This window comes from Lathamus discolor, chromosome 1, assembly GCF_037157495.1.
Source record: "Lathamus discolor isolate bLatDis1 chromosome 1, bLatDis1.hap1, whole genome shotgun sequence".
NCBI lineage: Eukaryota > Metazoa > Chordata > Aves > Psittaciformes > Psittacidae > Lathamus > Lathamus discolor.
The window spans coordinates 46,945,567-46,973,162 of record NC_088884.1 but is presented as its reverse complement, the minus strand read 5'-3'; the positions used below and the strand labels follow the sequence as shown (position 1 = coordinate 46,973,162).

Here is a 27,596-nt window from a genome sequence, read left to right as displayed (position 1 = left end):
ATAATCTGTCCATGCCTTTGAAAACTCTATTAAACACTGTGATCCTGCTTTTAGTGATACGTTTGGCAAAAAAAAAACAAAAAAAAATCAAAAAAACTCATTGTCTTTAGTAGGAACACAGGTCCATAAAGTAAAGGATTAGCTTCTACTCTCATTACACTAGTTGTGTATTGATATAACTCCAGTGACTTTATAGTATGCGTTTTATAAAATGCTGGCTCAGAGCAGCAGCAATGAGTTAGGTCTACAAATTCCACCTACAACATGAACGATCATATATTTCCTTCTCTGTGTGGTGTGCTTAGGGATTTACTTCATGGTTTTAGCTTAATAAATTTATTTTCCCTTACAGAGTTGTTCCCTTATGAAGTATTCATTTGTAAAGCATTAAATTTGTACACAGGGTTGTTAAAAACCAACGGAGTAGACATATTTGCTTAATAGTTTTATTCTTTCTTGCAGGTTCTATAATCATATTTCATCAATTGGTACAACAAAACATATTTCTATATGAAAACCAAAACAAAAGGGATTTGTTGAGCTTGTTGCATGGTAAATCTATTTGGTTTATTCTTGGTTTACTGTTAAATATTATACTGCATTTGTTTAAGCAAACATCGTGTATATTGTGTTTTCTAGCATTCCACACAGAGCAGCTTATTGTTGTGTCCTTTAAATATGGGAAATAAAAATGTTTTCAGTTTGCTATTAAAAAATTAAAAAAAGGCGATTAAGAAAGGGTACTGCTATATTACATAGCCCAGGAAATATTGGCAGCATGCTCTTTGGCTTTCATCCGTAGAACTGCAATGCTTGAGGACCTCCTTTCAAACTCCGGCTTGGTTTCAAAAGCATGTCCATTGGTTGCCCCAGAAAGTAGAGAGTCAGTGAAAAAGTTATTGAGGGGCACGTGGCTGAACTGATTCTGGTGGTTTGAAAAGCCTGTGTAGCCAGAATCTGTCCGGGGTGAATGGGAATAAGGTGTCATACAGGAGGATGTGTCTCTTGGTAGCATGCAGGAAGTAACCACAGAACCGCTAGCCGTATTCCCTGCCCACAGATTGTTCTGAATCTGGAACATATAAAATGAATAAGATTCAGTTTAGATAGTTCATCTTTTGTTTTCTGCAATGCTTAGTTTGCTTTACTTAATACATCCATTACTAATTCTTCTCTAAAACAAGCCAAAAGTTCTTAATTAGTTCTCTGCAATAATACTAGAAAGCACCAAGAAGACATTACCTGAGTTAAGAAGACATTACTTGAGTCAAAATACTAGATTGTTCACTTAAAAGTAAGGGCTGCTGAATCCTATTCCTTGCTCTGTCATCTATTTGCTTTGTGGCTTTACCTGGAGCATTTACCATTGGACCTCAGGTTGCCATCAGCCCAGCCAGTCAGTAAAATCAGTGGAAGCACACAAATGATTTCAAAGAAAAGGTGTCAAAAGAATGCACAGTATCATATCTGTTTTCACTGTAAAAGCTTCTCTTCATCACAATTTTTTCTTATGATAATTGTAGGAAATAGTATAAAAGGGAGAACAAAACAAACCAGGATTTCTCAAGCAATAAAACCCAACAAGTATTTGCAAAATTAAATATTGAGAATCCTCGTGTAATTGCTTGAAAACAAATTAATCCATAAAATACAGGCATGGTTGATAACACATCTGAGTTTTTCCTAAAGTTGCTTCAGAGATGGTTTTAAGGTAAAATTTTTTTCATAATATTTTTATACAAAATTATATTTGAGGGCACTTTTTTTCAGTCTTAACTGGGTGTGTTGTGCACCCCTGGAAAGTGTTGCATGACAGACTAGGACGCAAACTTTGTGGTTACCAGCAACGTCTGCTGAAGATCTGCAGTAACCATGTATTCAAGCTTTGATGTGTAACGCCTTCTATACTTGGCACTCACTTACACAAAGCTTTATTCTGAGTTTCAGGCTGTCTCCTATCATCTATGTATAGATGCTATTTATGGATAGGTATTCTTCACTTATTTCACACTAGATGATTAGACAGAAAGATTTGCAAGGCCTAGCACAAGTCAGCTCCTGTCATTATCTGAGACCATGCATTCTTTCATTCCTCCTTTTTGCACTTTGATATAATCAAATTTCACCGTCAGCAGCTGTCCTGTTTTTTAGACTCTATATCCCTCTATCAGTCCTATATGGGTATAATTTCTGGCATACTCTAACTTCCTCAGTCATTTCCCGCTTGCACTCACTATTATACAAAATATAGCTTTATATTTCTTCTCCGCTTTTACTTATATCTCTTTCCTGAATGCTGATCTTTCTTAAATGTACAAATATAGTTATACAAGACATTTGTAACTCTCCTTCACAATACAGAACTTCTTGCCAGTAACTATATTTTTTTCTTTCTGTTTTACTTTGCAAAATTTGTCTTCATTCTAAGAATCTGTTGCGTTTTCATTATATCACTGCTCTGATGCACTGGGATTGAGCCCACATGTCTTTGTTCTCAGATATACGTTGGAGCAATTGAAATTACTCTTTGGTTAGAACTGTAAATTTCCACTTCAAACTTAACTTTGTCTTCATGTTCCAAATCCATAGACAAAGGAAGCTTGGCTTTTAAGGTATGTAGGTTATCTCTAGCTGAGTGGGGTTTTTTTCTGCCTAACTAAAGATCAAGGCACTATGAATTATGACAGACACACACATACACACACAGAGAATGGAAACATTTTTCTAGTGCTAAGTTGTTTTCTTTTTCCCATTGTATTTGTACTTTGCAGTAACACATATCCACCAAGCCACCAACAAGCTAAAGAGATAAATTATGGTTCACTGAACTAATCTAGCTGAGATCTAGTGCAGATAGGGAGGTAGAAATGCAGTCTTATTTTAAAAGTTAATATTTTGAACACCTGTATTAGCAGGGGTCATCAGGAGCCGACAAATTAATTTGGGCTCCTTAGCAACTCCAGCAGCAAAAAAAAAGAACCAGTAGATGCTCCATTCTGGTTTTCTTCCTCCCCAAAAGGCTGGGGAAAAGTCATGTGTTAGCAACACATGTCCCCAAAAGCCTGGTCAGCCCAACTCGTTGTTCACACAGATATGCAAATGTACAGGCACACACACTCTCACAGTCATTCACGTGAATGCAGCTTGACTTTCCACATACACACACAGACACTAGTCGGGCACACCTCAGACATCTGCTCCTGCATGTCTTAGGTGGTCTGCTGAGAGGTAAGGGTGCCTGGGGAAGAATATTGAGGAATTTTCTTCCCTCTTGTCGGCCTCCTGAGATCTACAGGAGGAAAGCGAGTCTAATGAGAGTTTCAGAACTTTCTAGTTCCCATCCTTCCCTCCTATTTTCAGCAGTTTTTAGAAGACTCTCAAACATCAACCCGTGGGAAACTCTGCATCTCGATATGCTGCTCAGTTGCCTTAATTAATGCATCTGCGCCGTTTTTTACTTATAATCAGACCTTTTCTTTTTAAATTTTTATGGAACAGGTGGTTTATCTGGGGATTAAAGGACACATCTTATCTGAACCTACATGAACCATTGTCATGCTCAAGAAAGTTTGCTGCATTGAACCACACATCTATTATGGCTCATAAGGTTTACTGACTTCTCAGACTTAATGAGTTTGGAGCTACAAGGCATGTGATTAGAGTGCAGAGGGGACTAGTAAAGAAGATTGCAGCTGAAAGCCTGTAAGATCCAGAGAACATCTTTGTTTAAAAGCCCAAGCTGCACACATTCTGTCTCAACCATGATCTGAGAAGATCAGAAAACCAGTCATCCATGCAAAAATCATCTTCTTTTTTCTTTCTTTTTTCAGGATCACTAGAAGTTTAAATTTTACTTTATTGTATCTCACAGTTACGTATACGTTTTTTGCAGAAGCAATAACAGATTAAGGAGCTGTTGTTCTATCCCTTTCTTCCTACAAAATGAGTCACCCATACCTATTTCCACGTTGTTCCATTTCAGTTTGTTTTGCTGGTACAGCTCTTTACTGAACTGAAACAGGGAGCTGATACAGCTAAAAAAGAATTCAGGGGAAGAAAATAAATAAAATTAAATATTTTAAACACATGCACACAGAACCCCATTCTTTCTGATGCTATTTCCAGGCCTAATGGTTAGTCTCAGAAACTTCACAACAGGATGAATTTGCCCAGGGAGAGACAAGTTCATCTATGCAGCATCTAATAGAGGAGCTAATTCTGAAGAAGCTAACTCAAAGTCTCATTTATCTGACTTACTAAGATTTCTTTCCAAGAAACAGTATGTCAAATGCTGCAGTTCCCAGGCTGCACAGATATCATTATGTGAAGAATTTTCCAAAAACATCTGTTTTAATAGGAGCACTCACAAGTTTGCCTTTAATACAGTCATGATGGGAAGACTTCAAAAGGTTCAGAGGCTCAGTCTGAAAGTGCCCAATAACCTATATGGTCTGGATGTATCACAAAGTCACTCTTTCCTTCCATATTTCTAGTAGTTTGGATTGCAGTAAACTAAGTTTAGTGCCACCAATTTTCCTGATATTTTTATCCTAGGCAAATGTCATTCGATTTAACTTCAGTGAGATTGCACAGGTGTAAATGAGAATTCAGTTGCAAATCCTAAAACATACCAATGTCTTGTTAAAGAAATATATGAACAAGTGATTCATTCCTAAAATTTTCAAAACAGTGCCCTAGGTTTCTTCCTTAGACGAAGGAATCCAAAATAATAAACTTAATTTCAGAAATGCCACAAGATGCTAGGAAAGCTTTACATTTTCTCTCATGAGACAGTTACACGTTTCAAAAGAATCAGTCATAGTTTCACTCATATCAACTTTTTTTTCAGTTGGTTGACTGACTTCACTTTTGGCGTTAGATTTTCATTTCTTAGCAAGGATTTACAACATAAATGTCTTGTAGTGAAATTTAGGTGCAGAAGGCATTCCTGTATTAAAAATAAATATAGTAATATTTTACAATAAGTCAAAATTATAAGACCTTCTTTTGGTATGTTGGAAGGAAAAGGGACATTATGTACATGAATTTAAACAAAATATTTTTCCTCTTAAACTCTTGTGTGATCCATGAACTATATAAAAGGCAATTCAGAGTCAGTGAATGAGGCTATACATACAGCACATCTCTGGTTTCTGTTAACATCACAAACAACTTGAGCTTTGCTCTTGTGGTTACAGTGAAATTACCAGAGCCCTTCAATATATTTACCTACTGTACAGTTTATACACAAACACACACACATGTACACACCCTTCCTGATAGCAAAAAGAAGTAGGATTTCATAGCTGTGAGAGAGTTATGGTTGTTAACATGGTTATGATATCATTTCCTAAGTATACGACTTTCTACTTGACACTGCAGAGGAAAATTAGCTGAGGTAATTGGTCATCCCACCCGGTGTCTTTTTTCCTCTTGAAATTTCAGCCTTCTGGAGCTTCAGCTGTCTTCCACAACACTTGGAGAAATCACATAAACTCAAATCCCCACATTTTCTGAGAGTCTTACTATGACTTACCCAGCTTTGGTTCTCCATCACCAAATGTCTTGTCTCATGATATTTGAGCCACCTGCCTACTCAGACTGGAGTCTGTTTCCAACATGAGGACACATGGCTTCTATTTGAGTGGACATATGTTTTATTGTTTCAGATGGGAAACAAAATTATAATATTTTTAAAATTTTCTAGATATGAAGTAATAAGTTGTTATTTGTGGTTTTATTATTATATTACATAATGTATGTTATGTCGTGTCATGTTATACGTTATTATAATCAATCTAACAAGTAATTAGAAACTAACATTGACTGTTTTCAGGATGTTACTGGGCATTGCAAGGGAGACAACAGTGGCAGTAACTAAACAGTTAAGAATTTGCTTAATCATAGAAAATGTGAATGTCAAAGAGGCTTATTTGCTAAATTTTTGTCACTCCCCTTTGCGTGAAGCTACAATCCTTGCACTGTGAGAAAACATAAAATCTATGCTAGCACAAAGAGCTACTTTAGGCAGATTAAATGTAATAGCTGTTAAACTGCTCAAAACCGCTAGTTTACAACTCATGATCTGCAGGCTGTTCCTAGTCCATCAGCTCAATTAATCCGGTCTGCCATTTGCAGCAATATTTTTTTACTGGAAGGCTCTTAAGAATGGAATCCAAATTATGGGCAGAGATTTACCTGTAATTCCTGGGTTTGAATCATAGACTCCCAGAATAATTTAAACTGAAAAAGGACCTCTGGGATTTTTATTCTACACCCTTGCTCACAGGTAGCACTGAATTTAGATCAGGTTACTTATAGCATATCTAGACAAGTTTTGAGTAGTTTAGCTACAGAAATACAGGAACTTCTAGAAACAAATTGTTCCAAGGCTTTACCACTCTTGTTTTTTTTCATTTAAATCTAGACAAAAGGCTTTTTGGTGTAATTTCTGATCATTTTTTAGGAGAAAATGGACCTAATGAACACATGAAGATCATCTGTACTGGTTTGGGTTCAGCTACTTATTGAGTTGCACACAACATTTTCAGATATGTCCATAAAATGCAAGTTGGCCCTTGGTAAGAAGAGGCTCAATGTTACAGCTCTAAAATGTGTGATAGTCTCATTCAGTCCACATTTAGACCTTAAAAACAGTGAGTAAAATAAAAACACGTTGCTTTGATTCCATGCTTAACAAGCTTGCTCAAGTGCAAAATAATGCAGAATTCAAAAAGTCATCAATCTTTCATTCTTGTATAGGATGTTTTGTATCTAAACTGTAACTTCTCCCTACTGCAATTTCAGGGCCAGTTACGATAAGAATTAATTATATTACACTTCTGTGATAGAATTAAAGACAAAATTTCATACTTTAAAAAATACTATTAAAAAGTTTCTATCTCAGAAAAAAATGGATTTGCCTTATAACTGAGCCCCAGGCAAAGTCACTCACACGCTTAAAGAAATACACGTTTCATAAAAAAAGTAGTAAAGCAACAAACCAAATGTTGAGACTCTGAAGGACCACATACAATGATGGTTTAGAACCAGGAAAAAAAAAAATTACAGTGCACAAACTACTTTGTGTGGAACAGACACCACCCAAAAAGATTAGAAGTGTTACTCTTGTTGAAAGATCAGCCACAGCAGTGCAACAGTCAGCACATATGCAGCAAAGCAATATACCATCCAGGTGGTGGTCCAGCCTGAGCTCCACGCTGTCACAGCTAGACAGCATGAGTATATGATAAAACTTCTTTGAAGCTAGCTCAGATATGTCTACCACATCTACTCCTACTTAATCAGTGTACCCATAGCCTTAATGAACTATTGTGATTAACTGTCATTTATATGTCTACTACAGTTAAAAGAATTTTAAAGTCATATAACATGTGGTGTCTAATATATGCCATATGAAAGATTTAATTGGACCATGTAACTTTGATTATTGCTAATGAGAATTACCCATATGTACTAAGGCAAGAGCAGAACTGTAATGATGATCCAAGGACTTAGTACATAACACATGTATACTGATACCACTTCTACACTCTTTGATTGCCAAAACAAATCGTATGATGCCATGCTGTTTAACATATTTAATTTGATTTATCAGTCTGGTGGATGGAATGTAAACTTCAGCCTCTTCCTTCTACATTTGAGGTTTCAGCATTCTCCCTTCTCTCTACACTTCCCATATCATTCCAGTTCCCCTACCTTTGAAACACTTTTGTCTGCTTGGAATTCCCACCTGCACTGGACTGATATTTTCCATCAAAAAAGAAAAAAAAAATTTAAATTCAGTCCTATACAATTCTTGCCTGCATTTTCAATTGAATAAAGGAAGCAAACAATACATTTCACACATGATAGTAAAAGTATAATGGTGTGACAGAAAAGACCCTTTCAAAAGAACTTAGAAGAAGGACACAAAGCAGACTTGAAGAGCAAGCTAGAAGATGCAAAGTATGAAAATAGCCTACGTAAGGAAAAACATCACCCTTTATATCTGTTTTTCAAGGATACAATTTAATGTTTATTTGCATACTGATGCACTTATATTTAAAGATAAGACCTCATAGCAACCTTACAATACTTAAAGGGGGACTACAAAAAAATCTAGAGGTGGACTTTTTTACCTTATACTTTAGGAAGAGAAAATGTAATTGACCAGATTTTCACCAATTTTAAAAATAACCAATCTCTGGCATAAGAGATTTGGTTAAGTTTCCTGAACACAGATGTCTATCTGGCCACCATCTGCCTCCCCTAAAGGATGCATATTTCATGTAAGTCCTATTCATCAGCACTGTAAGTGTCTCAGATGTCATAAGACATCTTTAATAACACTAGAAACTGAATTTAGGTAACTGAATCAAGTACTGTTTATGTACTAGCATTTACTGAGATAAGTTGAAGTAAACACCTCCATGAAGTAAATCTGCATTCATTTGCCAGCCGATGTTATGATGCTGCCTCTTAGCTTTCATACCGTCAGCAGAATATTACTAGTTAATGAGTCTCAAAGTGTCTGGGGCAAGATTTTACCAGTGAAAATTTTTTCTGAGTGTACTTAAGATGACTTAGACCACATGTTGCATTGGCAAGAGAAACTTGAAGCTTAAATACTGAAACTAATGAATCTGAAATCTTTTACTAAAATGAATGAAAACTATTGTAAATTATATTTTCTTGGAAAAAAACTGGTTTTCGGTATAATGTTTTCAAAAGTTAAATATTTAATCTGAATGAAAACTTAACAATGTTGTGGTATTTTTAATGTTAAAGCCTAGAAAAACACACATGGATAATAGATGATTGTCTTGAAATATTGCACTAGCTGTTCTTCTCTGCAATCCAGGTGTTACTGGAATAATTACTGGAAGTTGTGTATTTGCAGAATTCGGACAGTTCAAGAGATAGTAAACTTCTTGGCAGGCATCTGAGCAACCATTTTGCACAATACGCAACATGTAAAGTTAATATAGTGTAAAAATAAGTAGGGTTGGACTGAATTGACAAAGCACACAATTATGACCTAGGTTTAAAAAAAAAAAAAGAGAAGAAAGAAAAACACAATCAAAAACAAAACAACAAAACCTAAACATTTTATTACTATTTCTAAGATAAAAATGTACATTTTAATAGCAAAATTAGATCATATTATTGAAATTAGGGTTGGACCAGACCACCTCCAGAGATCCCTCACCATCAACCATTCTCTGATTCAGAGCCAACCTTCTATCTGCAATAAGCTGAAAAGATCATTTCCTTGTTGGAAATCCTTTTGGGTTTATACAGTTACATAATGCATAGCAGCATCATGTTCTTAATTTGTATTTGATGAAAATAATTGGTGAAGAGACTAAGCAGGGGTCTCCACATTCTCTGTTGACTGAAAAAGAGACTGATGTTTTTTGCTGGAATGTAAGTTAGATGTCTGTTTTGTGAACGTATCTATGGTGGGATTCAAAACAGATATCTTCAAGCTACAAATTCCTATAATGCACACCAGAAAATCACATTTGTTCCTGTTCCTTCTGCCACACAGCAGTGAAGATCTCAGCTTGATTTAATCGTTTTTCAGCATTCATGCTATGTTTTTTTGCCAGCAACAGGGAGTCTGTTTTTTCCTCAATGTTAATAAAGGCTTCATAAATAACCTTTAGTGATCTGTGTTCTACAATCCCCAAGAAAAACTATTTACTCAAAAGTATGGCAAAGGTTGTCTAACATTTACTCATGTCAGTGTCACAATAAAAGTGCTTGTACATGGGGCGTGGGGATGGGAATAAAAGATAAAATGGATATTTGATTTCTTTTCTTGCATTAGCCACACTGAAATGGTGGAATTGTTTTGGAAATAAATGTATAACACTAAAATAAAACATGCAGATAACAATTTTAAATATCTCTTTCTGCCTGGACTGTGGGATAGATGAGTTTACAGTCAGTTATGTACTGTATATTTATTTTCCACAAGTGAGGCATTTATAAATGGACAACTAGTTTAAAAGATTTGAATGTAGAGATGTTAGTGGTCATTGCTTTTAATAGAGATTTTAATTGTTTCCACTATTCTCATTAGAAATGTTATGCATATGATACAGATATGGTTTTATTGAAGATGAAGATGTAAGAATGTGAAACTATGAAGAATTATCACCAGGTTAGCAAGAATGTGAACTTACATTGTTCTAATTGCCTGGACACATCTTCATATTCCACTATACAGCAAAGTTGTTACCTTCTTCACTGAGAAGTAAAACACCTTGTTTTTATCATGTAGCCAAACTATGAATTCAAGTACTCAATTGAAATAGTCAACGTAAAGTGAACTCACACCTTGCTCCTGTTCATGAAGTATGGTACAACAAAACTTTCTTGTTCAGATGACCAGGCTCAATTATATGTTTATGCCTGTCTGTTTACTTGTGGTGTGTTAGTCTGCAGTTGTAGGTGAGTACTACATATTGATGTTTATGAATGATTACGCATTTTATATCTCTACATATTTTAGAAATGCTTTATTTAAGATTATGGTACCAACGTTTCCATTTCAATCTCCTGATTTTAAGAACTTATGAATTAATGATAGAAAGTTTGGCCAGGCTGAAAATTAGATGTCATCTGGCCAGGAAAGTATTTTTGTTTGGGTTTTTTTTTTAATCATAAATAGAAAGGCAGTGAATTCACTCCTCATTTTATCAAACTGAAAGGACAAAGTAGGTATTTCATTGGGATTGGACTTTAATGAGTTATATTCTCATATAATTTAAAAAAGTGTTTATTCTTTTAAAAACATTCATTTTAAGAAAACCATCCTCTGTGCTTACCAGTGCCTTGCATTATTCTATTATCTTATGCTAATTAAGCCTTCAGTTGGGAAAATTTCTAGATTATATCCTCCTAAAAATACAAGATGAGCTTGAAGATACAAAATTTAGTCTAGATTATTGAGTCAGGAATAGAAAGCCCAAAGCTTAAGTACTATGGGTTGTATCATCTATTGTGATGCTATAGGTAAGTCAGGAAGGACTTCAAAAGATACTTGAACACCTTGAGTGACATCTGTGAATGACTGAGCATGTATGTCTTTGTGAGTCTGCCTAGGAGTGCTTAAGACCCTTTTGCATAACTCCACTTATAAAGGTCTCAACCAAGTGTTGGGTCTTCCTACTTAAAAACTAAACGTGTCATGCAATGGTTGCTGATGCAACTTAGGCTAATGCACATTATGTAAGAGAGCCAGTCAAACATAAATGCTACCAAATGTGAAATGGTTGTGCTCATACTCTGAGCTGCTGCAACACAAACTAGCCTTGGCCCAGGCACCAAAACTAGTAGCATGCAACCTGCTCAGACTAAAAGCATTTTAGGCTAAGTAGATGATGCACAAGCCCAAGGCCTCTGTTTCAAAGCTACTCACATTCAGCCAACATAGAGCATGCTCAAAGCAAGCCCACACAGAATATGACTGTATTCTTAAGGCTGTCAGAGACCTTGGTTCCTAATGAACTAGAGAAGCATCTGGACACAAGCAGTGGAAGGACTCTACCACAGGGACCTATACAAGATTTCTGCTTTGTACGGTACACTTCTTTTTTTTTTAGTTATGTGGTAAAAGTAATGAGAAGATAAAGACATGGAAAACAATACTTCAAAATAAAGGTATTCAATGTACTAAATCCAGCAAGCAGAAAAACAATAGCAGAGAGGGAGGCAAGGCAGTAAATCAAAGGACTGGAAAACAGAGACAGAAGATTATGATCTTATTACACAGTATACCTTACTATATATTAACAGAGCACAGAAAAAGAACAACAAACAAATAAATAATCAAACAAACTACTACTGTCCAAGAGAGCTTTCTTGCGTCTCTACCTCCCTCTCTCAGCTGTATACAGTCAATTCTCATTGCGTGTGGCCATAATATGGTTTCATGCCAGTAGAAGACTTGTTGCATTTAACGGTCTATTGAGGTCCATAAAGAAATGGTGCATGATTAATACATCAGAAGGAAGTTGTCTACAGATCACATGGTTTACACTTCATTTTACCAAAGCATACAAGACCAGAGTTGTTAAGACACTTTTGCCTGTGATTATAAATAGCTCAGAAGGGAAATCCTGATCTTATTGTGGTCAAAATTACATCATTCTTGTCAATATCATGTCTTTAACCTTCATTCAGAATTTGTGAGGACCTAAAAGTGATTCAAATCCCCACATAGTTTTATGCGCAAAAAAGGCTTATCTGTATAACTGTATTGCCAGCCATTTTCAACACATAAATGACACAAAATTCTGCAGCTCCTAAACCTGCTATTTAAAAAATATTTATTTCAAAAGTTAATTATTCAAATTAGATGTTAGAACTATTGTTCACAGGGGCAGGTCCTGTGAGTGTCTAAAGAACACAGAAAATAAAACACACAAAAGTCTTCATTCATCTTGTGTGTATTGTGTGCCTAGGGATGGAAGAGAGGGTAAATGTAGAACCAAAGTACTACTTGGATTTTACCATACCTGAGGATAGCTGTCAGTCCTTGGAAGAACGGATATATCATAAGTGGCAGCAAAATGGCTCTTAGCTTGCTGGATCTGACCGTAGCGTTCTCTTTTCCTCCATTTTGCTCTTCGGTTCTGGAACCAAACCTATAGCATATGAGGAAATACTCATCAAGGTTAACGTAATTACACACTGTGCAAAGAGTCTTAGGAAAAATCCAAGAGATTTTGGACAGTAGCTTTTTTATCTAAGATAAAAACAGTAGCTGTTTATCTAAGAAAGAAGTTCTCCACTTGTGGATGAATTTCTTATAGTTTCAACCTTTTCAGTGTCAGACCTATTGGAGTTATTTCTGGCTATTTTAAAAGTTTACACTTTTTCCTTTCTAGTGCCAAAAAATGAGAAGCAAAAAAGATCAGTCTGTCAGACAGTGAAAATTTTGACAGAGTTCAGTTCTGTAGAGGAAAATTAACAAGTCAAATCTTAAAGAAACTTAAGAAACTTCCTCTTATTTTCACATGCCCACCCACGAGGTATGACTATATGTCATCTGCCTCCTAAAGGTATACATAATTATCAAGAGTAGTAATGAAAAGGCAGGTTAAGCTGGTAGCAGGACAGTAGTCTGTACTGCAGAAAAAGTTTCTATAAGGAAAGCTAACAGGGCAGGAAGATAATAAAAAAATCATACAAACACAGTTTTAAAACTGTTGTACCATTTTTTCACATTTGTTTAAGTGATATCTGTTTCTGACAATGGAAAACTAAAGAATAGCACTTTGCATTTAGACCATGAAATAATTTAGACCCCAAGCAATGACTTCTTGTCAACTGAAAGCTGTTTTCTTTATGCTTCAATAAACTTTGGACTGTTCTGTAATATTTTGAGCACCGGGTGTTACCTCAAAACCTATTACATGCACAGTTCTTGCTGTGCTGGTATCTGTCATTGTTTTGTTGTCTTCCAAAAAACTTTCCTTTTTCCTTTCGAACAGTTTAGTTTGGACTGGCTAAGACTTACCCTGATGAATTAAAGGGATTGCAAAGAAAAGTAGCTGTTGCTTTATTAAAGTAATATTATCCAACTACAACTTTGTTGTTCAGCTATGAGTAAACAATTTCTTTAAAAGAATTTACACTACTAACAGTAATACATACATAAAGAGATTTTTGTTTTATATATAGACACTGCCTGTGAATCCCATTTTGAGGGATTTTTTCTGATCCCTGATGGTCAATATTTAAAATAACAGTTTGCCTTATAATTCAGTTTTTGCCTTGATCTTCCGAGAACTCAACTGTCTTTTGATTCTGCTTAAGCTACTAGGGCATAAATTTCCTCATTTTAATTCCCAAGGACTTGTTGCTAATTTAGTATGTGTAACCTTTTAAAAGGTACTCGGCAATCAAAGCAAGGCCCATGCATGTAACTACTGAGTATATATTGTTAGGGACCTTGTTGGTAAGTTTGTGTTATTTACAACGGCTGAGGCTCAGCAAAAAGAAAAGAAAATGAAGAAAAAAAAATCTGTCTCCACAGAAGGCATCAAAAACACACTAAGGGAATTTAATCATGAGACTCATTGAAAAAAGACCTTGACAATCTCCTTAAAATGGGTGCCAATTACTTCACTGACATGCAGCAGGAAAGAGAACAACTTAGATAAATTAGGTTCAGGTTGGCGCTCTCTGCATGTATGCAGGACAAATATTAAACTGGATGTTGATGAAATGGCGGTGAAGGGAAATGTGGGTAAGGTATCCAGCTGATCACTCTGGTAAACTAAATCAAACAATTTGCTTGAATTCACAGTAACTAAATGAGAAAAAAAAAGCACACGTTCCTTTCCTTTGACAATCCCCCAAAACGTTTCTGTTTACATCACTTTACTAGAAACTGACTCTTGGCAGAGATAAAATAACCATTTGCCTCCACAAAGCAATGTAAAAATCTGCTGCTTGTTATCCTTGAATTGCCAGATGCTTGCTTCTAATGACGTAAGGTCTTTTAAATTGCTTAATCTTGTGATGGAATACTGTTGCTACTCTGGATAAAAATGATCACCATTTCCTTTCATATTTACTGTATGAGAAATGCAAAGAAAAAGGAGAACATGTTTAAATAAAATAGAAACACACAATCTGTGAAAGTCTGATGCAGACATACGTGGTTTTACTTTTACTCTATTATTTTTAATACTTTTACCATACAAAGCTTCTAAAACTTTGAAAATGTGACAAAAAGTCAGTTGACACATTTTAGCCCAATTCTCCCCTCCCTGTTCTGACTATTAATGTTCTCTTGGAGTAGTTCTCATTATCCCAGAACTATGCAATTGTAAGGACAGTGTTTTAACATTGTGCAAGCTTTTTTTTTTTTTTAAATCAAGACTAAATGTGAACAAATGGAGGTCATACTTGGAAAACTGTATGAAATTCAGAGGGAGAGGGATTGCACAGAGCCTGAAGAGTTAAAAGCCACTGAACTAAGCTCCACCAGCATAGGCAATATTCTATCAATGTAACTGACATATAATTTTTCACTCTATTTTCCAGTAACAGTGAATGTGCTGTCTGCTTGAATAGACATGAAAAGAACACTCCTTTATAAAATTAACTAGCTGATTTAGTTTCTGAAAGTGGTCCTGGTTTAACTTCAGTTGCATGCGTGCGCACTGACGTCTATTTCTTTATATGCATGTGTGCATGTGTTTGATTACAAGTTGTGAAGTTGTTATCATATTCAAGTCTCTAAATTAAAAAAATTCATCCCAGTCTGTAAGAATTGACAGGACTGCTATTCCCCAAACTGAAATGATGAGTATTACCAGAATAGAGAAAATCTCTAAAAATAGGATAAGCTCGCGAAATACAGCTCACACCCTTTTCTAAGGGAAAATCTCTAAACAGGGAAAGGGCTGTATTTCCTGGATATTTAGCTTCTTTTCCCACCATTATACATCTGAAGCCATAAATATTGCTGAGATTACTCCGCTGAATGCACATGCTGAATGAATCAACTCTGTACGCAGTTAAGACACACAAACACTGCACTAAGCGGTCAACAGTACATTTTGTTCCAAAACTTAGAATAACATTGTCTATCAGATATGCAAGTTTAAAAAACAGAAAATATACTTCCCAAATTTGTTAAGCTTATTCCATGCAACAGAAGTGAAATGATAACATCCTTGCTCTACACAAGACACAAAGACACACATACATGTGTATTTATATAGATTTGTGTATGCGCAGTTTCACTGCATACTCTGAATAAAATAAAGGAATTTGATTCCTTTTTAAATTGTGCTTTTCATGCTGCAACACACACAGAATCTTCTGGGTCCAAGTTCTACATCATCATCAATCTAAACTACATGCAACTCTTTAATGGGATCCTTACATGCAACACTTTATGCAATCACTGCCTAGAACTCTGACAGTAAAACAGGACTACCAGAGAGCAAGACTGTTTTACTATTGATGTTGTTTTCTCATCCTTTAAACAAGTTTCTAGAACAGCAACACAAACTATTAAAAAAAAAAAAAAAAAAACCAAGTTATTTTAGTATTGCAGCATAACAGCTCGCATCCGTAAAGAAATAAAGCAAAATGAGCTATTTGCTTTAGCTTTATGGGCTTTTGTATGATCCCCAAGAGTGTCATTTGCCAGTTCCTACAATGCACAACTTGTCATGGAAATGCTGAAGCTGGGTTCCTACCTGGACTCTGGCCTCAGTGAGCTCTGTTCTCAGAGCTAGCTGTTCTCTTACATAGACATCAGGGTAGTGAGTTTTCTGGAATACTTTCTCCAGTTCCTCCAGCTGCAAACTGGTGAAAGTTGTTCTGTGTCTCCTTTTCTTGCTGCTGGAGACATTGCTGTCACACTTATCACCAAGTTCATCCAGTTCCCCCTTCTCCTGCATCCCTTTCACCGGAGACATCCTGAGATTGTTGCAATTGTCCATGGGCCTGCTCATCTCTGTGTGAAGAGGCTGTCCTTCCACTTTAGTAATCCCATAGTTCACTGTACGCAAGGTAGGGGAGGGAAATAACTGGTTAAAGGGGAGGTTTTAGATTCAAGAGTTTATATAAAACAGTTTCACAAGGAACCAGATTCTATGTGGCTGCGTATTTCTATGTGAGATCGCGGAAAAGGAATCTGTAATATTAACCACATGTGGAATAAAAGTACTAAATCACATTGAATTTTAACAGAGAACTGTATCTGAAAATATAATCTAAAATCTTTCAGTGTAAGGAGACTGCATGAGAGTACTTGAATATTTTTGCTCTGCCACAAAAGTAGTTAATAATCCATGAAATCACCTTCAACTGGAGCTGCACAGATAAGGAATCTTAGCCTAAAACAGATTTTTGTGTAAATGGCATAAAGCTACCGACAAACATGCCTTTAAACTTGGAGGTAGATATGAAAAAACCTAAACCTTACTTCTACGAAAATAGAAAATAACTGTGAAGCGAGCTAAATATCTGTAAACTGACAATTCAAGAAGCAAATGAAACCGAAAATTAATTTCACTTTAAAAACTCAATAGATTCCATATACCTTTTCTTGGATTTGTAAAGTGGAATTTCAATTAAGTTTGTTTCCAATTAAGTTTGTTATGGTTACAAAATACAGAGGGTTTCTGCAAAATGTTAACTTATTAAAAGAGAACATTTCATATACTTTGTATAAGGATTGTGGGAACTATTTGGTTTTAGGTAAAATCTGAGTGGTAGAGATAAGAAATATTCCTCTGCAGCTTCTTAATAAGAAATGAAAACATCACTTTACTATTTATTTTATTTTTACATATCTCACATCACTGAAAAAGTCATGTGATATGTTACAGATTCGAAAAAGCAGGGGTTTTTTTTTTTTTTTCCCTTCTCTCTCAAAACAGGCAAAGAAAGTTTAAAACTGTTGAAATTGAAATACAGAGATGGCATGTAACATACAATGAGAAGCTTGCTTTGGGATATTCTTGTATTCTCAGTCATTTTTTCAGTCTGACCTCATTTTAACCAAACACAATTTTACTTACCATACATAGATAGGAAATGCCCCAAAGCCCCCAGGGCACACACTAAATTAGCTAATTAGGAAAAAACTTTAGTGTATAAATCAATTTTTTATAGGGACTTATTTTGGTTGCACTTGCAAGAATCTGTCCTTATTTCTTGCAAAGAGTTTGATACAAAAATGATGCTCTCAAAACAAATACTTCAGTGCCTAAGATGAAGTCACTAATCTCATTATTTCAGCTGATCTTAACCATGTTTTCAGATTCTGCTGGGAAAATATTTTTGAAATTAACTTTTTCTGTAAGTGATTTTCATCAGGGTGGAATAAGTGGACAAATTAAATTTTAAACTTTTCAAAACTAAAATATTCAAGATCCTCCTTGCCGATGAGCTGGGGGGGGAGGTGGGGGTGGGTAATAATTGTATATATTTAATGCTGTTGTTTGAATTGCTTAAGTCGTTTTCGGTCACTGTGAAGAATCACCATTATGTGTTATTCGGTAACACAGCAGGAAAAGAAAAGAAAACCCCACTATATTATCCTCGCAGAGCGTTATTTGAAAGACATGACTAAGTGACCTCCCATTCCCACCCTGTGGCCGTAGCCGCCGGCCAGGAGCCCTCCGTGCCGCCGTCCCGCGGACACCGACACCGGCGCTGCAGTTTCCAGCGACTTTGCTGGGTGAAAACGCCGGCCCCGAGCCCCAGTGCAGCGGAGAGCCCTGAGCCATCCCGCACCCGCCGGCCGCCGTCCCTCGGACACCGCGGGGCAGCTGCGGTTCTTCCCTGCCCCTCTGCTCTCCTGCCGGCTGGTCGGTCGGTCGGTAGGTCCTTGGGGCGGGCGGCCCCGGATCCCTGCGGGCTGCGCCTGTGAGCTCTGGGCTGTGCTTTCTGCGTCCTGCCGCTCCCGCTGGGTCCCGGGGCCGGCAGGAAGGGCAACAGCGGGAGGGGCAGCACCAGCAGACCAGCAAGGCAGCACCAGCAAGCCCTTCGAAATAGGAGATCGCCTTTTTCTGGTGGTGGTATTATTAGTATTATTAATATTACTGATATTACTGTTGCTGTTATTACTATTATGATTGTTGTTATTATTATAATTATTATTTGCTACCTGACAGCCTCTCGCTTTCCAGCACCCAGGGGCTGTGCAGCTGCTTTTAGTCTCCCATGGAAGAAGCCCCCCAACCTCCCCTGCCTATCTCCAGGGAGGGCAAAGCACAGGAGCAAGAGTAGCAACTCACCGTTGTTGTCCTGGCAGGGTGACGTCCTCTCCAGCCTTACATGATGCTCAGCCCTTTGCAGAGGGTTAAAGGCCTGCACACATTTGCTGCCTGTCGTTTTGCTATAAAAGGACTCATTGTCCAAAGTTTCCATAACGTGCTCCAAAGTGCCGCCTGCTCCCATGTAAAAGTCACTGTTCTTGCTCGCCTGGCTCTTCAGAGCAAACTTCTCACTCAGAAAATCCATAATCATCTAAGGCTGCTTGAGAGCCTCTTCCTTAGACAGAGGCTAGACTGTGAGCAGGGGAGGGAGGGAAAGTGGGTGAGTGGATGGGAGGGAAGAAAGGAGGGAGTGAAAGACGTTCAGAGCTCAGGGAGCTGGCTTGCTTCTGAGCCTTTGATTTGTCTTGTCTTGAAAAGGGGAACCCGAAGTTGCTCTTATATCTTGAAGCTCAGCAGGGCTCCTTATGCAACCTCCCATTTCTAATGAATATGAAAATAGACAAGCCGTGTAACTCCACCCCAGGTCCCCCAAGACCTAATCCCAACACAGGAGGGAGTTCCAGGCCCATTTTCGACAGACAGATCCGTTTCAGACAGACAAACGCACACAAGCGTGCCAGGAGAGTGAGAGGAGACAGGGAGGGAGGGAGGGAGGAGGACGCCTGGAAAGGACACTTCTACTCTGCAACCTATTCGCATTTCTCCAGAGACTCTGGAAAGAAAGTAATCCCTCGTTTCCCTCCCTCTCCTCCCAGCTCCCCGAGAGGCTTACAGCAAGGTAATTTCAAGGGCACATACCCTCAAGTAAAGGATCTTCTTTAATCAGTTTGACTGATACATCGGTAGCTGCAGTCCTCCGATGTTGTAAAATTAAGAACCAGTGTTTGTTCTTTATTGAACAACTCAGAAGTTTGGTCCTAGAATTAAAAAGAGAAAGAAATATTATAGGCGGTTGTTTGTGTAGATGGAACAGAATACAGAGGAACTTAAAAGTAGAAATCTCTCACATCAGAAACCGGTCTGAAACGGAATTTGGCTGCTATCAAACAGACCTCCAGTCTGCCCCTGTGTGCGTGTGCAAAGTGGTTAAAACGGGACCTTTATTTAAAATCTCCTGAAATATTATCACTACCGACTTGAAAACAATACAGAACAATGTAACAAAAAACACCAACAAAACAAAACACACATACACACACAAAAGGGGGGGGGGGAATAAAGCAGTTTCTAAATGAAAATATTGAAACAATAGCCTTAAGTAATAAAAAGAAAAATAAATGAGCAATATATGAGTGCATTTCTATAGGTATTGAAAAGCGGGTGATTTTCATCTAAAGTGTGAGCTTTGAAGTGATCGATTCCTTGGTCCTTTCGCACATAGACAGGATTTAAAACACAGGCAAGAGAGAGATAGGAAACTACTTAGAAAGGGCCTACATTCTAGAGAGGAGCTGCTCCTTGCTTCCCAGTGAAAGGAGTAATCGTCGGAGTTAAGTAAAACCGAGTCTGCGATCAATACGGATTAGTATTTCAGCATCGTGGGCCCGAGCTTGTCTGTTCTGTTAAGGCTATTTCAAAAATCAGTTCAGTGGCCCTTCCCCCATGTGGGGGAAGAAAAAGTGAAGCTCAAATGAGCGGTTGAAGTATAGGTGCAGTAAGGGCCAGCCGGGACTGCTGAGAGCCTTAGAGACCTTTCCTGTGAGCCCAGCCAAAGGTGAAGAGAAGGCCAGTTTAAGTCCAGCTTGTTCCCCGGCGAGCAGCTCCGCTTCTTCTTCATCTGGTCTCTGGTTTGATATTTTCGAGAAGAAAGTGTGGCTAAGTGAGGGATGCCTGTTTCAGCTACAGCGGAGTGGGTATCGCCGGACACGGGCACAGACTGCCCTTCTCTGCCATCACTGCTGGCACTTCCCATCTCCGTTCCGTTTTCCAGCGTTACCTGCATCCGACACCAGCCTCGGCGGCGGGAGGCGCAGACCCCTGCCCCGCTGCTGGCCCCCCGACCCCGACCCTGCTACCTCCCGCCCCGCAGAGGTGTCGCTGGGGAACTTGGGGTGGTTGGAGTGTTCTCGGGGCTGCTGCTCTGCTGTCTAAGGGGAGGCAGAGGTAGAAGAGAACCCCTCAAGCTCAGGGTGAAGGGAAGGGGAAGGGGGGCGGAGGGCGAGCTGTGCAAGCTGTGCGCGGCCAGGTGCGGATGGGTCCGGCCAGCCGCTGCCTCTCCAGGGCGAGGGACAGCACCCGGCCCCAGAAACCGCTACAGGGGAAGGGCCCGTCCCTGGATTTTTATTGAAGAAGCGGCACGTTTCCTCTTTGCACCATTTGGAACAACGTTTGCTCCAGACCCGGGGAAATAGATCCTCTCCCTGCCCCCCGCCGCCTGTATCTCTGTGTGCTGGCGTTTAGGCAGCTTGTTTATAACTATGCCTTAAAAGCACTGAATGCCTTGGGGGAGGGAAAAAGAGAGAGAGAGAGGGGGGAAAAAAAAGAAGGAGCTCTCGGTGTCTTTTAAATGAAAGACACATGCAACGTTGTTGAAGCCTGCAATCAGCTTTTATTCCAATAAATGTCCCTCTTTAAAGGCAGCTGTTAAACTCCAGGGGAGCCAAGGACAAGGAGCATCTCCTGTGCCCGTAAAAACAAGCCAACCCCAGGCGCCCCCAGCAGCAGCAGCGCTTTTTCCAAGGAGGCTGTAGGGAGTGCCGGTGCCTTCCCGCGGGGACACGCGTGTCCCACTGGCAGCCAAGAGCTGCCCCAGCGGCAGCGGGACTCGCTCCCTGCTGGCTGCCGCGCACTCCCTCATCTACCTTCGCCCTGGCCACCCGGCGGGGCTGGCAGTGGAAGCGCCGGCAGCGGCTAGGGATCAGGCTCGAGACAGGCTGCGCGTCTTCTGTGCTACTCCCCCTCTCCCTCCCGCCCCAGCTCCGCTGGCGAAGACAGAGCCCTCCCGCAGCATCTTCACCCCAGCAGTGACTCCACTCGCTTCTCGCCCCGGCTTTGCAAAGCGTTCCCCGGGGACTTTACTGCCGTGGCTTATATACGTAAGCTAACAATATCTGAGTAATAAAGGTGGACAGTGACAGAAATTATAGCCGGAGCTTAAAATAAATCTCTCTCCCCCCACCCCCAGGAAAATAAATAAATAAATAAATAAATAAATAAATAAATAAATAAATCGATAACAAAATAAGTGTGTTGTTCCACATCATTGTTACCTCCAGGGGCCAAATTCTGCTCTCATTTAGCTCTGTGCAACCCAGCTGACTTCAAAAGGAAGGAGAGATGTAACCTAGGGGAGAATTGGCGCCACGTATGGCTTTCGTTCCCCTTAAACGCTTGAAAACAAAAAGCTGACTTCAGCTGACTAAAACCATTTAAAAGGGGTTGGATAGATCCCGGGGGAGAAGGCGGCAAAGGGGAAAAAAAAAAAAAAAAAAAAGAAAGAAAAAAAATTTGTGCTGAGGTGAGACAGCTTTGAAAAGCATCTTTCTTCGGGGACTGCCTCTCTCCGCCAGGCAGCCCGGTTATTAAGAGCTGCGTGCAGATGTGCCGCTGTGTTTCCAGAGATGGAGTATCTCCTAAACCTTCTGTGAAAGGGTGTTATGTGTGATGGAGAGACGTTTCGTGGCCAGAGGTGGTGTGAAGGAGCTAGCCCCTGCAGTGCATAGGAGCTCCTCGGGGGAAGCCTCTCCCCGGAGATAAGCCGGGCGCGCCCTTCGCCCGCGGGTCTCTCCTGCGGGGAAGGCGGGTTGCCTCCCCCTCCGCTTCGCATTCCATTCCTTCTGGAGATCAGAAGTTACAGACCCGACACATCCGAAACAATGAGGATCCTGCACGCACCTCAAGCGTCTCGCTGCCTAAAAGGGAACGGATTTAGGGAAAAAAACGTGCGGGTCTGATTCGGGACCCGCCCGGAACGAAGCAAACGGCCCCGGGGAGGTTAGGGGATGTCGGTACGGAATTCTCAGTTGATGCTGCTGTGGCGACTCTGGGTGGCGGTTTCCAGCCGAAACAGTGAGCCTGCATATTTGAGGATCTCCTCAACAGCTCTCCTCACACCCTTGCGTTTGTTTAAATAAAGTGCGAACGGCGTCTATATGGGCTAGAGTCTCTGTTCCGAATGCCCGGGATTCCTCATTCCCCCGTCCCTCCTCCCCGTTTATAATAGCAGCTTTTAACTACGGATGTCTGGGCCACAGAGAATATATTTTTATTTTTTAATCTGTTTCACATCAACACTTCTCTCCAGCAAAGTTACAACACGAAATTTATTTAGGGACTGAATGGGAAGAAATCAGCGCTACCGGGGACTGGGCTAAACGAATTTTGGGGGTCTTATTCGCTTTCCATACTCCAGTCATCTTGGAAAATGGAAGGGAAAGCTATGAGGACGAGAGCTGGGTGTTCCTGCAGGGGGACAGCCCCGCAGAGAAGGGCAGTTGCGGGCAGGCAGAGGGGGAAGACGGGGAGCAATGCGTTTCCTTAGGTGGGATCGGGTACGCCAGCAGCCGCGGGAGTAAGGAAGGTCCATGAAATACGAAAAGAACTGCCTGTCCCGAAAAGCAGGTGCTTAAACGGTTCAGTATTTCCACATATAGAAAAGACTTCTGTTTTCTTGGCTGAGGCTTCACCTCCTTCCTCGTTTCACTTTCAGACCCACGGATTTCATTGAGCTGGGTTCAGGAGTTAGGCTGCAGGGAGACCCTCCTAAAGCCCAGCGCCCCCGTCTCCGTGCCCCGCTCCTGGGAACGAGCGACCTTACCCGCGGAGGCGAAAGAAGGTGTAAAAAGATACTCCGCGACTCGCTCAACGTGTCCCTCCCAGCGGAATGTGGCAAATTGCAAATTACAGATTCAAAATCTAGCTTGGCTAAGTTATAATTTTCCAGACATCCTGTTTGTGAGAATCATGTGAAGTATTTTCACTGCCAGCAAACAAAATATGTGCAGTGCGTCTCAATGAACACTTAAAGAAGTTGAGTTGGGGGCTTGTTGGACGTTTTCCTTCAAGTATCTTAAGCATCACTGTTCTAAGACTTAAAAGTAATGATTGTGTTTCGGATCTCTGGAGCCACGCTGCAAAAGGTACCGATCCAAGCCGCCTTTAACGAACTCTGTTCCTACAGGGCTTTTTTCTTCACTTAGGAAAGCAAACAAAACCGGTTCTGGTGTGGGGAGGTACCTCTCAGATTTTCCGCTCGGTGGGGAAGCGTTAATTGGCATAATTGTCTGGAGTGACTTTACCCAAAATTTGGGACCCGTGTTTTCAGAGATGAGTGAAAGTGTGCAAGCAAATCGACCGTTCCCCTGCTCGGGAGTTTAACGTTAATTCCTCGTGGGCAGGGGACGAGAGCGTTGAGCCCTCTCATCCCGCTCGGGGAAAGCGTTTCTCATTAGGCTGGGCCCGAGCCCGGAGCCTTTCCCAGCCAGGCTCGAGGTTCAGCGGCTCCCAGACTTTGTCCACAAACCAGCCAACACGTAACGACAGCTATCATTTCACGGTTCCTGCAGTTTGGCGCTTTGACAGTTCCTCAGCTGTTTGGGAGGTTTCCTGTGTAACACCTGCGCAGATAAAATGAAGATTTCACGTGCCTCAAAGGCATATTCAGGAGGAAGACAAGAAACCGTGAACGGGAAGGTTCTCTTGTCCCATTCCGCCCGTTGAGGAAGCGGGATTGGTGTCAAAGTTGGACGAACCTCGACGATTTTCTTCTCTCAACACGTAATGACCCTTCTTAAACCGTCTAACGTTTCTTTCAACACAAAACGGAGTGAGATAATATTTAGTGTGTGGATTTAATCTTAGCCCCATAGGAAATCTCAGCAGAGATGCTCTGTATAAGCATTAATCTCTTATCTTGATCTAGTTCAAATTATAATGAATCCTACTTACATATGTGCTATAAAAACAAATCCTACACGAATTTAATCTATGTTTTATCGGGCTGCTATTGTAGCCCTTTACCAAGTTTAGAAAGGATTTGAAAGTTGGGCCGTAGACTGAAAGTCCCGTGAAGTTTGGCACTGTCAGGAAGGCAGATCTGCCTCTAAAGATGCTTCTCGGATCCGACTTCTTTCGCTCCGCAGCTGGAGTAAGAGTAGGCTAGAGCAGGCTGCGGGTTTCCAACGGGACCGTAGGGGAGGCAGGCAGAGCCCTTTTCTCCACTCAGCCGGGGATGGCTCCGCTCCACCCGCCTTGGAGGGGGACAATCCCGGTGGCTGGTTTAGCTGAGCGGGCAGGGACTCCTGCAGCGGGGTCTGCCCTCTGAACGCCAAACCCTCCCCCTCCCCGGCTCCGCCGTGCTTTCCAACAAATTATAGAGACACACGCAAGGCGAACTACAAACAGAGCAAAGAAACAGATGACTTAGGATCAAAATTCAAACGCCAAAACCCTCACTAGTAGGTTACACAGGGTGTCACGGGTGAACATTTGCTTTCCCCTTCTCCCCGGGAATTAATTTACCCCAGAGGAGGTGATTCAGAGTTTTAAGTGTAGAAGTCTAACTAAATAAAGCTGGTTTGCTTTTTTACTTTACCAGCAACTCCCCTCTCTCCCACGCCGAACTGGCTGGGCGCTGCCTGTAGAGTGCTGAGCATCAGCGCACCACTGCGAAGGAACAAACCAAAAGCAAAGCCCTCCTTGGCGAGTCACACGTCTTCCTTGCTGGCAGCTTGATTAATATTAGGACCAATACAAAAATATACGAGTTACATTACCGGAGCGACCTGAATATATCGAGGGGCCCGGAGAGTGTGTGTGGGGGCTGCCTTGTCATCTCAGATGAATTAATTTTTTCTAAAGCATGAAATATGGGTCGACATTCTGGTTTCTAAGCACGAAGCTAAAGGAAGGTGTGAGACAGAAGGGATATGGGCTAAAAAACAGATCCCTGTTCAAGCTAGAGGCACTAACAAACGGATGCATTGAGCTGCTTTGACAGGGACTGCCGATTTCCAAGGCTAGCTCGTTTGAAAGAACCTTTTTTTTTTTTTTTTTTTTCCCCTTTTTTAATGTGATGTGTGCTTGATCAGACTAAAAATGTGTAGTTCAGCGATGCTGAAAGCCACAGAGCAATTTTATCCCGGTCTTTCAGCACCCGGCTCTGTACAGTCTCAGCCTTATTTTGTCCTCTGCTGAGAACTGCCCCTACCTTCTGAAACGTAAGCCTGCATTAAGGAACATCTATTCCCCCAGTCTTAGACTTTCTGCCCTTCCTACCGAGGACGGCTAGATGAATACAGAAAAGGACTTAGTGGTTAACCGATACGCTGCTAATATTTCATCCACAGGCCTCCTCCTCTTCCAGCCCTTTTAAAACTTCAGCTCTTGGAAAAACAACATATTTTAAGCTTTCCACACAAATATTGATATTGGCAAATAAAGCCAGCCCCCAGACTATGGTTAGAGACAGTCTTCTTTTTGTTTCTACCCCGGGCAATCAAAATTAATCCACTGTATTACAAATTGCCTCAGAATATTTCACTTTTCCTGACAAAACGCGTACCTGGAATATGTCGCCGAGAGAGTGGGACCTTTTCTCCAGCACGTTTGTGCGGTGGCTGTTTCTAGGGGGTACCAGGCAGTGGTGGGCGCTGGGGAGAGGACATGACCCAGCAGGAAAGTCCCTTCTTTGCGCCTGCGTTTGTGCTGGGACAAGGGAGGTGGTTTCAAGCGATCAGGTAAAGCAGAGGTGGTGCAAACGCAAAGCTTCGCCTCGTCTCCTGCCCGCCAAGAGAGGGCAGGTCATCCTCTAGACCACTTGCCACCACAGCCAGCGAATCCCTCCCGGGCAGCCAGGTGGAGGCTCTGAGTTTAACCTAGCAGACGGCCAGGCTGCACATCACAGTAGCACAATAACCTCCCAGAGCATTACCTGCAACTCAAAGCGCATGAAAACAGCATCAAGATGAAGGAGCTCCATAAAATACAGGTCTTTGTGGGGTTTTTTTTATTTTTTTTCCAGGCTAAAGTAGCAGAGAAATCAATGGGGCTGAACCCGCAATGAAGATTGAAGCCGTTGCACGTAAAAATGGGAAATGACAGTGTGCAACGACTTAATACCCCCAGATCGCTCTGTGACCCCCCCCATCCCGGCGATAGGTAAGGGGTGGGGGGGGAGGGGGATGGTGCGGAGCTTCGGTGGTTTGCACGGGAGCCGCAAATTAGGGATGAACTGCGACGGAAGAGAGAAAGACACCAGAAATTATCATTTATTGGGACTACGTGGTCTGTGTATCCTCTCCTTCTCTCCTGTCTCTCTAGCCGTGCTATTCCCCACGGCACGCCTTTTTCTCTCATATTAAGGAAATTGTCGTTTAATTGCTGTAGAACTGTATTAAATCGCGTGAATGGCAACATATTAGGCAAATTAGAGCTACGTTTACGGCTGACTTGCCTTCTTGCAATGAATAACCCCTCGAATCCCCTACACATAATGATGGTGGCAGAAAACGTGATTTTGAAGGGACAGTTCTCATCTAATGACCAGAATGTGGCAGAAAGACAGAATCTATTTTATGGTTCTATGTTCTCTTTTCAGAGCGTGTCTCATAAGCACAGAAAATTAAGCTGACTTAAAGTAGGGGCATTTATCGTTTATTAGAATTTTAATAAAATAGCTATCGCAATCTCTCCTAAAGAGCTATTTGTATCTCAGGATATCTGTTGTGCACATTGACTGTGTTTCAGCTCAGTGATGGTACTTATTTGCATTCAGGTTTGGACTAATGCTTTACTAAAAAAATAAAGCTAACCTATAGTTTCTTCCAAATCGACTAAGCGACTAACAAAAGGTTGCTAACTCAAAAAAAAATCTATCTATCTAACAAGTGA

General features: G+C 40.5%; 1 protein-coding gene across 1 annotated transcript; it reads right to left on the bottom strand.

Annotated features, from left to right (window-relative positions):
• Positions 1 to 282: 282 nt before the first annotated feature.
• ALX1 (ALX homeobox 1) lies at positions 283 to 19,163 on the bottom strand. The gene is made up of 4 exons (XM_065665045.1): positions 18,786 to 19,163; positions 16,236 to 16,540; positions 12,531 to 12,659; positions 283 to 1,072 (listed from the first exon to the last, which is right to left on the bottom strand). The coding sequence occupies exons 1-4, from the start codon at positions 19,015 to 19,017 to the stop codon at positions 752 to 754; spliced, it is 987 nt and encodes a 328-aa protein (XP_065521117.1). The 5' UTR covers positions 19,018 to 19,163; the 3' UTR covers positions 283 to 751.
• Between the last annotated feature and the right edge of the window lie 8,433 nt (positions 19,164 to 27,596).